Source organism: Idiotropiscis lumnitzeri, chromosome 3 (genome assembly GCF_059441095.1).
Source record: "Idiotropiscis lumnitzeri isolate Australia: NSW breed Sydney's pygmy pipehorse chromosome 3, RoL_Ilum_1.0, whole genome shotgun sequence".
Lineage (NCBI taxonomy): Eukaryota > Metazoa > Chordata > Actinopteri > Syngnathiformes > Syngnathidae > Idiotropiscis > Idiotropiscis lumnitzeri.
In genome coordinates, this window is record NC_142393.1 from 30,142,209 (window position 1) to 30,157,032 (window position 14,824).

A 14,824-nucleotide genomic window follows, 5' to 3' on the forward strand; every position below is an offset into this window, starting at 1 on the left:
ACGTAAAAAGAAAAAGCATGCCACGATTCACAAACAGAATTTAAATTAAATTAGAGAGAGATAATATATGAGAGCACAAGGTTGTGAGTTCTTTCATGTTTCTAGCAGCAGATATTGAAAGCAAATACAGATATTTTTTTCACAAAAAAACAGGTTTCATCTGTGCAAATATACATTTGTGACAGAATAGATGATTACAAGAAGATCTGGGCTTCTGTCTGCACTTACTGTAGAAATTATGTTGGTTACATGAATCACTTCTCGCTGAAAAACAAAACAAACGTATCGCCCTCCGATTGGCTGGCTAGCAGTTCAGGGTGTACCCCGGCTCCTGCCCGAAGACAGCTGGGATAGGCTGCAGCAGCCCCATGACCCTCATCAGGATAAGTGGCTTTGATAATGGATGGATGGACATAAACGTATATGCAAATAAAATCTAACTTTAGAGTAGATATTGAGAATATTAGTAATAAAACCATGTAAAATGTATACTTAATGACGACTTTTTTTAAACATTTGTCATGACAGGTGGATGCCATTTTTTTTTCTGGAATTTTCCAAAATAACAACAAAAAACATGGAATGTGCCCTTCCAAAACTTTAATAAACAAATTCACAATCTTGCATTTGCACTTTTTGAGTGATTTGTGTCACAGTTTGAAATATCGCAATAACACCACGGCTTGCGTGTTTGATATTCAAATTGGTGCGGGTTTAATGAAGATTTGCTCCATCATTTATATATACGCAAAGTGGTACGAAGAAAATAGGCTGGTATGCACGTCATGAATCTCACAGTGATTTGGAACATTTCTATGCATCAGTGATTAAGGCCCAATGCATAAGTATGGTTGGTGTTTCTCCAGTGCAAGTGATACGTACAGTATAGCATGACAATAACGACGGATGCGTCTCCTGCTGACGCTATGTGTGAATGAAGTAGCCCACGCAAGAGCAAGCCTTCTGTAGGAGTAGCAGGAAGGCCACCAGGTAGAAGAGCACAATGACTGCCTGCATGAGAGCATAGAGGAGGAAGATGACATGGTGGTGGAAGAAAATGTGAGGTAAAGAGGCCAAATGAAAAGAATGAGAGGGAGACAAAAAAATATGAAGAGGAATCAGATGAAGTGAGGATGTTGCAGAGAGAGAAGAATCAACTACTACAATTCCCATAATGCTTTGCTAACCAGCCCTCAACACACGTTTTTCATGCGTGGAGAGAAATTAATCAAACAAAAGCAAACAAAATTTTATACATACATACATATGCATATATTAGGGCTGTCAAAATTAAAGCGTTAACTCTGGAGATTAATCCCAAAAATTTTAACTCAGTTGAATATTTTAACTCAGTTAACTCAGTTTGAGTTACTTAAAAAATCATTTGTGTACTATGCAAATATTTTACCCTATTAGTCCAGCTTTATATTTTATATATATATATATATATATATATATATATATATATAAAAATATGCAAACATATTTGTCACGTATACACCTGCAAAGCGAACATTATTGCCAGTGAAGATGCGATTACCATTTGCAGATAAGACTGGCCATCAATCAAACAAAAACATCTTCACTCTTTCTTTATATTGTTCTTTATATTATTATGGCTTAACCTGGTTAGGGACCACTATAGGCCCAGATGAAGCTTCTAAAATATTTGCACTCGCAGATGCTGTTGCATGCATTGGCCCTTTACTGAGAGTTTGACTGAGAGAGAGAGAGAAAGAGAGAGACCCAGGACATGCTGTCTCCTGGTTAGTTCAAATCCCCCTAGAGGAGCTGGACGAAGGGGCTGGGGCGAGGGAAATCTGGACTTCCCTGCTTCATGCTGTCCCCACGACATGGCACACATAATCTGTTCTGGAGATATCCAGAACCAAAACAAAAGCATAACAAGAGCGTGCATGTTTGGTGAGTATGCACCTGTTGTGTGTCTATCTGAGCTGTCATTTCTCCCTGAGAATCAGAAAGCTCCTTTGCCTCTCCTCCCGCCTCCTCTTTCATCTGGAATTGCTCCTCCTCGCAATCCATGTCTTGGATGGAGCTGTCTGAAAGTCCTAATGGTGGTTCTGAGTGCAAAACGGGTGCTTCTGTGAGCTCATCTTCAGTTTCTGAAGGTTCTGGAGTCTCTGTGTTTTCTATTGGTTTTGTATAATCTTCAACTGGAAAAGAGAAAAAAAAACTTGTCCTTTGAATATCAATAGGGTTCTTGTCTTGTCATGGAATCATCAAGTTACTCAGACATCTTGACCCCGCTATTACAAAAAATAAAAAAATAAATAAATAAGATTTCTTGAATTGTGACGTACGTGTGACGAAGTCAATGGCAGCGATGGCCAACTCCTGCTGGCTGAAGTTGCACCTGTATTGTCTCAGCTTGTCGTTACTTGGTCTGACTGTCTGAGCCAAACCGAAACTGGCAGCATCTTTGACCCTGGAGAGCCAAGATAGAGACAGTTACGTGGAAGTGTTTCAATCAGAAAATCATACCCATTTTTATTGACCAACCAGTCAGCGTGACGACTCACTTTGTGATCAACTCTTTGGAATTCTGTGTGATGGGAGAAAGAAACAGAGCTGGTGAAGTCATTTTTCCACTTGCAGGACAACCGAGACTTGTTCAAATGTGACAGTTCGGTAGGACTGGAGCAGATTATTTCCCTTGTTTAAAAATATAACTAATGTCGTGGAAAGGTTCGCATGTTGAATGGATTTGTGTATTGTGTTTTCTTTCATACGCAAACACACGTACACACACACATTTCTAATTGAGATTTAATTTTCTGCATTGCCATCTTTTATGCAAGTCATGCCAATAAAATCGCTGAATGTTTAGCACTAACCCAGTATCTGTAGGCTATGCAATAAAAATTGTCACCTAGGGCTGGCACAAACAATTATTTTGCTAGTCAACTAGTCACCGATAGCAGTCGAAATTAATTGACTAATTGGATATGTAAATCGCAGCATATCGCACTAGCAAGCAGCTGTTCTTATATATACATACATTATTATTTGTATCTTGCAGCCTGAATTCTTTATGGTATTAGCAAAGTAACAATGAAGACAATTAGGATGATTGTACATTCAAGTTTGAATAAACTGTGCAACTTCTGCCAACATTCCTGACACTTATAAATGACGGTGTCAAAACGGAAAGTACGTCATATATCATCATGACTGTGACCTTAAAAAGGATTGTAAGAGATTCTGTCACAATGTCCATTCCCAATTTTAAAAAGTATATGGATGTATTAAATCGAGACCAGAAGGTTTTCTGTGAGGGAATATTTTGAGGGCTTAATAAACTTCCTGCACAGAAAAGGGGACAAGATTAAAAGGGTCTTCAGTGTAAATTAATAGATTGTGCAGGGTTTCACCAAGACAAGCCAAACAAAGAGCCTGATTTTATTTTATTTATTTATTTTTTATTTTTTTAATATATATAATTATAAGTTCCAAGTTCAGAATCTTAGTCTTCAAAGCTAGGCATTCCATCCCAGATGGACGGCCATTTTTGTACGAAAGGTTTTTTTAAATAGGATGTACTAAGCAAGGACGGAAGTTTAGTACATCCCTTTAATCGTCGCAAACCGGGTTTAGTTTCCGACATTAAGCCTTTCAGCCTGTCACGTTACGTCACTGTACAGCAAATGAGGAGGGACATATTACATTATTTTTGGAAATTGTGGAGTGTGGGGCAGACTGATGAAAGGTAAGGACAGAAGCGCGTTAGAAGGACAACGGGGGACGGTGTCATGGTCTGTCTCTTTTGTTTTAGGTTTTGACTTTATTTTAATCTTTTTCCTTGTGTTCCTTTTTTGTGTCTGTCTCATTAAGCTTATTGTGTCCACCTGTGCTTGTCATCCCACCTGCCAATCAATCAATATTGCGACAATCATTGTGATAGTTTTAGAGGTTGATGTGGGAACAAGTAAAGACAAGTAATTGCAGTTTTAAGCTTTTTTTACACTTACGTTGAGTGTTAGACTGCTGTGTGGCAGTCTACGGGAGTCTCCTCAGGCCTCATTATTTACAAATACGTATATATTTCACAGACAGGTCTTGCCACTTTACACAAAAAAAATACTTGCAGATTAACAAGTGCACTATTAAAAGGTGCAGGACTCCCACATGGAAACGTAGACATAGTCGTTGATTCTATTGTATGTTTATTGACATACAATGGCTATGACCATGCGGGATGTAAGCAGACACAATGTATTGCTGTAAAATTTCTTAACCTATGTTCTACCATTTTTTTGTTGGTCTGCAAATTGAGAAACCAATTTTCAAATGGGAATAAGGTAATTGCAAAAAATAACTAAATACTTGTATGACCACCTCGAACATTGACACAGACATCTTGCCTCGCCAATACAATACAATACAACTTTATTTATATAGCGCAATGTACAATGTATCATCCTACAGACAAAATGCCATGCCTGTGACCTACCATGAGTAACAGCAATTGCAACATGTGTGGGCCCTCATGCATCGCAAAATGTTAACAGGTGCAGAAGGGAAGTAATGCGCTTTGTATACTTGAATGATCATATAAATTGAATTCGGAACTTATAAACTGCCTCAGTTTTATTTCCTGTTTGCTGAGTTTAAAAAAAAAAATTCTATGTAATGTAGGTATTTTTTTTAACTGCAGCAATGTTAAAGGGAATGTTTTTTTCAGAGTTTTCATTTTTTAATCCCTAAACTAAATTTTGTGGCAATTGGCACACTATTATATGTACTACTCTATGTCGGATTTAAGATGCAACATCCATCCATCTATCTTCTGTACCGCTTCTCCTCACTAGGGTCGCGAGGGGTGCTGGAGCCTATCCCAGCTATCTTCAGGCAGTAGGCGGGGGACACCCTGAAATGGTTGCCAGCCAATTGCAGGGCACACAGAGACGAACAACCATCCGCGCTCACACTCATACCTAGCGGCAATTTTAGAGTGTTCAATCGGCCTGCCATGCATGATTTTGGAATGTGGGAGGAAACCGGAGTACCCGGAGGAAACCCACGCGAGCACGGGGAGAACATGCAAACTCCACACAGGATGGCCGGAGCCGGGATCGAACCCACGCCCGATGCTGTCTCTCACTGTGAGGCCATCGTGCTAACCAGTTGTCCACCGAAGATGCAACATATTATTATTAAATAAATTAAGATGTTGGAAATTTTCTTCGATTTGGGTCAGTTTTCGAGATGATGATGGGTCCCGAAACCAGACCAGTTGAGAAACCAGAGAATTGGTTTTTGAACTTGTTTTCAAGACAGAAGTTTGTCATTTTAGGGGAAAAAAAGGAAAACGACTATCGTCATCATAGTACGTTACTTCAATTAAAGCTCATATTACAGTTGATGATTAAAAATGTCATCAAAGTTAATGAACACTAACAGATACCTAATCATTTGGAACACTGCATATTGAAAACAGGTGTTGTTGAGGGGCACTGTGGGTGATGGAGGCACTTGAGTGGGATAAGATTGAACCACACTGGAATCATGCAGACCCTTTTGCATGTGAAACCACGACTCAATCATGGGTGTTGTTTAATTCTGAGTGGCACTTACAAACATTGTAATACAACCTGAGAGTGTGAGCTGACCTGAACAAAGGCCGCCATGTCGGGATGCTCCATAGCACACTCTGCCTTCTCCAAAAGCTTCCTATTGGCCTCCACTCTGTCTCCATAGCAACGCGTCAGCAGTTGGGCATAGCCTGTCTTCTCCTCCGCCTCGTTGCTAATTTGCGTCGACATGGCCTTCATGATGACAACAGAAATACACACAAGTAAAGCTCACTTTATAGTTATTGCTTGCCTGCCAGGGAAGGAAGGAAACACGGGCGTGAAACTCACAAGAAGTCTTTCGTCCAGAATTGAGACCATTCGTCTGAACTTGTCACATACATTTTGTTTGTGAGACTCGCAGCTCTCCTGTACAAATAATACAATCATCTTTTATTTTGAAAATCAGGAGAAAATCACACACTGTCATCAAATGGCAATGGAAGCTGTGGGAATTTCCCATGATCCATCCATCCATCCATCCTCTGTACCACTTCTCCTCACAAGAGTTGCGGGGGGTGCTGGAGCCTATCCATGCCTGTCTCCAGGCAGTAAGCGTGGTACACACTGAACTGGTCGAGAGATGGATTAATAATAAGATATTGTTTGTCAGTCAGTCATTGAATGGTGATGGTCCGTTGTTTGCATACGTATGAGGAATTAAGCTTATGGTCTACCTGTGACGCCTCGTGAATACTTGATACGTTTGATGCAATGCCAGATTGTTCTCGAATGTTACTAATCTTTGCTACTGTTGCATTCCAAACTTTCAACCGAGCGGTTTATTTATTGGTAATACATGATTCCTTTTCAGTGAAGAAGCCTCAAATTGTTAAGGGAAATTTTCCAAACCCGCAATCAACATTCCCTCAATATTTTCCTTTGATTCTGTGGGTGGCATGGCTCAGTGGTCGAGTGGACGTTTCCCAGTCAGTAGGTTATGAGTTCAATCCCTAACCATGTCAAAATATGCCTGAGCCAGATACTCAACGCTCAGGTGCTCCTGATGGAAAGTCATCAGTAAGTAGATGAGATAATAATGTTAAGCGCTTTGAGTACCCAAGGCAGGAAAGCACTATTTAAGTGACAGTCCATTTAACTATTCCATTGAAGAGAAAACAATATGCCATTTGTTTTGCGACTCTACTGATACATCTTTTGGACTGACCAATTGCATCAATTCGAAAAATTAACCTACAATAAAAATACCTTTCAGACTTGTTTTTTGATTTACTGGGTTTAGATAAGGTTACCGGTATCTAAATTTAGATATGTTATAAAACTTCTCTCAATTAGACAAATTTAATTTTCACTGTGTAACATTTGCAAGTCAATGACCAAAGTTTGCTGAAAGCAAATAAAAACTATCACTAAAAACACAAAACAAGTCAACAAGGTGCAGTCACCTCGATTTTCCTGCACTTCTCCTCAAGCTCGTCCATCAACGCTCCAAATTTGAGGTTGATCTCTACCATGGAAGCCAAGCCTTCTCTCAGCTCCTCCTGCAAAATAGATTAGGAGTGATTTAAGGCTATGACAAAATTACTTTATGAATGAATTAAGGATGTAGGAATGAATGAACGAACAGACCTTCTTGTGCTGCAGGGCATCTGTTAGGGGTTGCACCTGGCAGGACTGATGTTCTCCAAAGACCTTGCAAAGAGAGCAAGTGGCCAGCTGGCAGGTGATGCAGTAGATGTTGACCTTCTCATCGGAGTGCTGGGAGCACGTCACCTGAGCAGGAAGTGAAGGTGGAAGCGGGAGGGGCCTGGAGAGGAAGTCAGGCCTCAAACAATAACTCACTTGTCATCTTCCGCATGTGTGTTGTCTTTTTTCCACCTGTCGTCGTTAGTGCAGACTTCCTGTTTGTAGATGTCGATGATGTTCTCCACTAGAAGATTGCGCTGCAGGCTAAAGATGCCGTGCCTGTCCAGGTCCACCTTATAGTGACACGATGGACAGCAGAAGTGTCCTCTGCTTACTGTCATGGTGATCTGAGCCTGAAACGAGGACACAATGTTGTCAGTGCAATAGTGCATGCATGGAATGAAGGATTTTTCGCCCTCCACCTGGAGGCAGTGTCTGGTTAAGTCAATCTCTAAATACTTGGACGCTATCAGGGACTTCCTTGCACCAAAATCTACGACAGATACCAGGAGCTGGTTCGGTCTTGTCAACCAGATGGCCAACTATGTGCAGTTGCCACAATGGCACCCTTCAAATTATTCCTCAGTAAGTTTTCATGGTCACCCGGACTTCTTACAGGGATGTGACAACTTCAAAATGGTGAGCGACCACAAGCCCGTCGTGAACATTTTTGGCGATTTCTGAGATTACAAATTCATGCCTTTTTGGGCTCAAGCAGCAGACCCTCCCTTGGCGCTTTGACATTGTCCACCTGCCAGGCAAGAGCAACCATGCCGCTGATGAGACCTCCAGTCATCCTTCTCTCTTCTGCCTCTCAGTGGAATTGCCGGGCATGCTTGACAATGTAGAGTCGGCACATGTGGCTTCTGTCTGCAGTGACTTAATAGAGCTTGGTGGCATCTCCTGGTCCATCATCGTGCAAGAGATGGCAACTGAAGCATGCCTCGGCCGCCTTCTGGATCTGCTTAAGCACGATGTGAACGACCCTACCCTGTTGAGTTTGTCGCCTGCCTGTGAGTCCATATACGCGCAGGGTGGCGTCTTACTGTACTGTGACAGAGTTGTGATCCCTCCGTCCTTTTGCGGTCATGTCCTTCGGAACCTGCATGCGGCCCACCAGGGGGTCTAAACGATGGAGCAGTACGCCCGTGCCATAGTCTATTGGCCTGGAATGTCAGTGGACATCCGAGCCACCAGGTACTGCTGAGCGGACTGTAGCCGCAATGTGCAGCCGCTACACCCCTGTTATCCTCTCCACCATCCGCCCCAGTGTTTGCCGACTTCTTTGACTACAGTGGCCGCCATTACCTGGTTGTTGGGGATTGTCTCTCAGGCTGGATGGAGGTCCTGGGCGCCGCAGCTGGGACCGTTGCAGGTGGCGCAGCAGATGTGGTTCGACAGCTCCGTTCATTCTCCTTTTCAACTTCGGTGTGCCAGAGGAACCATTGTGCGATGGCGGCCCAGAGTTCATGGCTGGTCACGTTCAGGACTTTTTACGTCAAGCATCGTGTGTCCTCCTTCAGTTTTCCACCGTCTAACGGAAGAGCAGAGGTTGCTGTCAAGACGTCAATGCGCCTTCTAATGTCCAACACTGGACCAGTGGACGCTCTTGACCAGGACTGATTCTTGCGAGCGATGATACAGTTACGCAACACACCCAACCCGGACTGCAATCTCCGGCCGGCGCGTATTATCTATGGTCGTCCCCTTCGGGGTTTGCTTCCCTTCATTAACAAGTTTGAGAAGTTTTGGGACTGTCATGTCCGTCTACTCTGGTGTCAGGCATGGGCAACAAAGGAGGATGCCCCCCTGGATGTCCCGCACCATCAAATACCTGAGGGCTCGCACAAGGCGCGAGGGTGTTTCTCCAGAATCAGCAAGGACCGAACCCTAACAAATGGGACTGGTCGGGAGTGGTGGTGGAGTCGCTCGATAATGATCAGTATCATTTGACGGTGGATGGATCAGGACGATTGACTCCTCGCAACTGGCGGTTCCTCCGCGGCTACACGCCATTCCCTATGCGCTACAACAACCCTTTTCTGCAAGCATTTTATGTTCATGATTACTTCAGCATTTTTTGTGCGTGCTTTACGTTTCTATTTTTGCCCTTCGCCCTTTTTGTCAAGTTTGCACTTTTCCATTGTCTGCAGTTTTGTTTTTGTTGGTTTTTGTAAATACATTTTACTTACCCAAAGTATAGAACGAACATTTTTTAACTGTACCAGGAGGGTTTGGATATTTTTGGGCAAATATCGGAAAATGCCTGAAATAATAGCATATACAAAATACTGTCATTGAAAAAAATAATTGTATCATAAAAAGAAAAAGAGAACAAGGACATACAACTTTTAAACTTTAAGGTGAGTCAATCTGCTGCGGCCGTCAGTTACAATGCCAGTGGTGGTCACTGAGTGTCAGTTGCGCTCGCCAGGGTAAAACTGTATCATTATGGACAAGGCATGTTGTTGAAGGAATGACCAAAAAGTCCAAAGGGAACATTGTTAGCCCTGAAATAGTTTGATTGAAGCCTCAGCTGTTGCTGGGTCTCCAGGATTTACAGCATGGATTAAAAGCTCCAAACGAGAATGCCGTTGTCATACTTGGCTGCTGGGTCAGCTGGAGGTCACCGTCATGCAATGGTCTCTCAAATTTTCCATGTCTCTGAGCATTCATACAAACTCCCTGAGCATTTCATGGATCACGATGAGCAACATCAAACATATCTGCCCAGAACGTGACATAAGATACATACATGATGTAGGTGCTCGTATATTACAAAAAAAAAAATCAAACCACCTTTAGAAAATAGAACAATACAAATGAAATGATTCCTAGTTTGTAATAATTGATTAAAGGGACACTTGGATGAGCTTAACATTGACACTTATAAAATAGGTTAGCATGTAAAAATGATGAAGGTTCGTTCCGGCTCTGACCTTCCTGTGTGGAGTCTGTATTGACTCCAAATTGTCAAGTGTGGTTGTGAGTGTGCCCTGCGATTGGCTGGCAACCAGTTCAGGGTGGACCCCGCCTAAGGACTGAAGACAGCTGGGATAGGCTCCAGCACCCTCCGCGCCCCTTGTGAGGAGAAGCGGCTCAGATAATAGATGGATGGATGAAATCTTTGATTAATCCTCTTTTTGTGGCGTTGCCAAATTGGCGCATGTTAACGGTGTTCATTGAAACTCTTTTCCCTCTCATCCACCTTGCTCTTTTGCCATTTAGGTCTTGTTTTCGCAAAAGACCAGCTGGGTTAAGCACAGCTTTTTCCTCACATGCCATATTTGAATGGAATATTAATGATGGAGTTTGCACCCAATATCTTGTTTGTCCTGCAAAGGCCTTTTAACAGGCATCTTCATGATCACAAAAGAATTTGAATTTTTGGAAGCGGAGCAGCCCTCCAACTTCGAGCATAATTTGGGTTTTCCACACCAACTCAGGCTGGCCTGGTCCTCACTCGAACTCTGACCAAGTCATGTTGCACAAAACCGATGTAGCCTTCTCAGATGAGAGGCCAAACATCTTCTAAGACGAACAGTGCCGGCCAGTTGTGATCGATTCATGAAAAAGGCGGTTTCTAAAATGACGCCACCCACTACTGAGTTGGCATGCTCCTTTTTTCTCCCTTGATGTTTGACAATGGAAATGTGGTGTATGCATGTTTCAGAAGTGGTAATCATGGCAATGTGCACAAGCTAAGGCTCTGCTTGTTATCTTGTCTTAGGAAGCATCTGGCAGAAGGGAAACATTTTGGCCACCGGATGGCTGTCTACGGTACGAGGAACTAAACAGGAACTAGTGCACTGACCTGGTACAGCTCGTTAGCACACCTCCTGCACAGGTTGTGCTGGCAGGGCAGGATAACGATGGGCTTTTGAAGGAGCTCCAGGCAGATGGGACACATCAGCTGCTTCTCCAGAGTGCCACGTGTCACCTCACACTCAGCACCGCCGCCGCCGCTACCCTGCAGCTGACTCAGAGACATGCCGTCTGCGTGACACTTCCTGTTGAATGATGACCAATTGCATGACTTTATTTTGCTTTAAAACAGTTTGATCTTTGATAATGGTGACAATTTAATTCAGGAATAGAACTTTTTGTACTTGCAAGACAATCAATTAAACCCCCCGACCGGAAGGAGCGCACGCTACTGCTTTTCCTTAGTTGTCTTGAAAGGCGCTACATACAAATAATGTATTATTATTAAGTTACTGGCACATTTTTCTGCAAATTACACCACTTTTTTCAATTTTATTTTAATTTGACCAATTAATAGATCATACACACATTCTCACCATGATCAGCAAAGAACCAGTGTGCTCGTGTGCACGTCCCCCCAACCTACATATATGTAGCTATGCCGGTGCATCTGCATACTTCCACATTTCCTCATTCTCATATAAATCAGCGACGGAGAGGTTTATCCTTGTGATATGTTGAAGTGGTCAAAAGGAGAGACGTCCACATGAATTTTGGTACCAATTGATCACCGTCGTTGGACGTTATAAACAATGAAAGTACAATGATATCCATTGGAGAGTTTGTAATCGGTCCCTTTTGTGACTCCAGAGAAACGCAGGGGGGCGTGGTCATATTACTCATTAAAAGTAGCCGTTTTTCAATATAATGCAATACAATTTTATTTACATAGCGCATTTCAAAACAGCTGGAGCTGTAACAAAGCGCTTTCCTTATGCCGTCACGTAAATTAGCAGGTAATAAGAACACAAATTAAAACACATAAATACATTTACAATAAATAGCAAAAAAAAACTGCAGAACAGTGACTGTCTCATGTTGAGTCGAATGTGTCTTCAAACGACTTTTAAAAACGGACAGAGAGGGGGCTTGCCTAACAGTTTTTCAAGTCGTCACTTATTTTCTAATTTCTCCAAAATTAATGGGTAAAAAAGAAAATTGTGACGAATTTCAGTTTTCTGATCTAAAAATATATAAACTGAGTTTGTTAGTGAAAAATGGGCCATCCTGGCTGGATAATTTCTTTAATATGTGCTGCCTTGTGCACCTAATCAAAAGCGTGCTGCTTTGGTCCAGTGTCTCAGTGACTTCATTTAAGAGTGCCGACTCTGCTCACACTTTTAACATAACGGCACACACACCTGCACCGCCATTCAGCTTGGCTCCGACTTTTGGCTCGTTAAAAATACTAGACAAGGCCGAGGTTTTTTGGTTTGAGGTTTTTCACGCCTGTGTGTCATGTCCCATCCGAAATCATAAATTACTTGTGCTGTCTGAAATGGTCCCGGTGCATCTGTGTACTTGCTCTTGGGTCACTGGGGGCCCGATAAAACTTGTGTATGTACACTTTTTGTAAAGATTGTTCAATAACATGCCAGTGTACACGTAGTTTGCTGTTTCTGGTCAACCGCTTCAAAATTTACGCAATGTATTATGGCATTGTTTTTCTTTGTGTTCTCCAAGTTGTCAAATCTCGGGCAGTAAGTAGGCCTATACACAAATGATGTCTCATTGGAGTCAACATGGACAAACTTTCGTGCTGAAAATGTTGCCATAAAAGTCAAATATATAAAAAAATATATGTAATATATTTTTACAAGCTAAACTAATTAATTTCTAGCAATCAAGGCACACATGTAAATTTAATTAAGCCTTCTTTTAATGTTACTGCTCTGTTAAAATAGAGTATAACACCTGGGACTCAAAAAAACAGAAGGAAGGAAGAATTGTAGGAAGAATTACTTCGCTCACAGTAAAAATAATTCCTCACATCAACTACTATTTTTGAATGCTTCACCAAATTAGTCACACCAATTGAAAAATGGTTAAAATCCAACGACACTCATACGGCAATTCTACTGGAAAAAAGCAAAACCAGAACTAAACTAGCCAAAAGCAATAATTCTAGGCACTCTACAGCAAAGCAAATTTAAAGGCCGACTAGGCACTCCAAATTTATGTTATTTGTTTAAAATACATTATGCAAGATGACTCCATCAATAATTGGTTAGATTTGGAACAGTCACAAGGCAAAGGCAAAGTCATCTGATTTCCCATTCCTCAACACAAACGATCATTAACGCAAATTTAGGATCATGATTAAAACTTTAACTTCAACTTGACTTGTAGAGCACATTCCTCTCACAGTTGCGGCTTGGTATTCTACTTCGTGAGGGGGGTGATGATGTCCATTTGATGTAAGATCAAGTCACATTGGGCGACCTTTTGCATCACCACGCATACACTGGCCAGATTTACTGTGAGTGAGAATGTTTCACAATAATCTATTCCTGTCCACTGGTTGTATACTTCAGATACAAACCTGGCCTTGTATTGCTCGCGTCCATCACACTCCCTCCATGATACAATTGACCAATTTTCCTCTCAGTGTCTCTCTGCCATCTGGCAACTTGGTCAGCGTAAAAGTCCAAGGATTTCATCTCCTCATCCATTGCTTTCTTCAATTTTTCTGACTCTGTTGATTTTATGGCCTTGCTCTGTAGCAATAGTGAGTGCACTGTCATCCTCCTGACTCTTATCATGTGTAGAATCTTTTAGATACCCCGGTGGTCGTAACAGTGTAATAACATCTAAAATAAATCTACCAAACAAAGAAAGACCCAAATGCAATCAATGTCACATACACGAATAAGCATTGAATGGAAATGTGTATGTGCATAACATCACAGAGAAGATGAAAGAAAAAAACAAAACACGACAAACTAAGCCTCCTTTCACCTCACAAGAGGGCCGTGAACCCCAACATGCCTTTATAATGACTATTTAACGAGTTCCATCTTGTGATAGCTGGATCGATTATTGAAGATTTGAAATGATTTATTTATGATATTAAAATAAAAAGACAGCAATTTGTTGGCTACCGGTCCAAATTTCACCCACAACACTGATGAGGACAAGCCCAAAAGAAAATGGATGAATAATAAAATAAACAAAAACAAGACCAGTATTTTCCAAGTTACTCGAGGTTATTCTTCATTTTATTTCCTTCCAGATTTTCTAAATTTTCAAGCAAGTCAATATGACAGAAAAGAAAAACAAATAGACAATAGCTTGTGTTGACGTACCTTTTCTTCCTTTGTGTTTCACAAGCTAATCCTTTGGATTTGGACCCCGTGCTATTCCTGCGGTCTGTGTGTGTTTGCGTTAAAAGGTTTACAATTGTGAGTGAAAAACTAATCGGTGGTCCTTCTCTTCCTGAGTGACATTCTGATCTGCAGCTCCTGTGACAGAGAGCTAAATCTGACACACAGACACACATGCACAAACCATATGAGGCAACGACAGATTAAGATCAAGTGGCACTCTCCAGTTGCACACACTCAATGGACGCGAACAAATACGCTTGTGAACGCTCCATTTGGGTCACATGGACACTGCGCACTTTTGCAACAACTGTGTCATGAACCAGAGAGGACTTGCCGTCGGCCACACGGGGCAATGCCCAGTAGGTCGCCAGCTCTCTGGGACAGTTTGCAATGCTGTTGAGTTCATTTTGTCCCAATTTTTTTCCAAGAGATGCGCTGAATCTTAATTGTTGGTGCGGGCGGCTACTGGCGGGTGGCAATACACCAGCCGTTCAG

At 41.9% G+C, this 14,824-nt stretch overlaps 1 protein-coding gene across 3 annotated transcripts; it reads right to left on the reverse strand.

Annotated features, from left to right (window-relative positions):
* Window positions 1-550: 550 nt before the first annotated feature.
* Window positions 551-14,494, reverse strand: LOC148340770 (tripartite motif-containing protein 54-like). 3 transcript variants are annotated; one of them, XM_088290065.1, is made up of 11 exons: window positions 14,309-14,494; window positions 11,053-11,248; window positions 7,431-7,591; window positions 7,182-7,359; window positions 6,998-7,093; window positions 5,883-5,960; window positions 5,631-5,786; window positions 2,541-2,563; window positions 2,322-2,446; window positions 1,936-2,174; window positions 551-1,011 (listed from the first exon to the last, which is right to left on the reverse strand). In XM_088290065.1, the coding sequence occupies exons 2-11, from the start codon at window positions 11,227-11,229 to the stop codon at window positions 925-927; spliced, it is 1,320 nt and encodes a 439-aa protein (XP_088146191.1). In that variant the 5' UTR covers window positions 11,230-11,248; window positions 14,309-14,494; the 3' UTR covers window positions 551-924. The 3 variants fall into 3 exon arrangements, with proteins under 3 accessions (XP_088146191.1, XP_088146193.1, XP_088146194.1); XM_088290067.1 differs by lacking the exon at window positions 14,309-14,494 and adding an exon at window positions 11,540-11,574; XM_088290068.1 differs by lacking the exons at window positions 11,053-11,248; window positions 14,309-14,494 and adding an exon at window positions 8,547-8,634.
* Window positions 14,495-14,824: the final 330 nt, after the last annotated feature.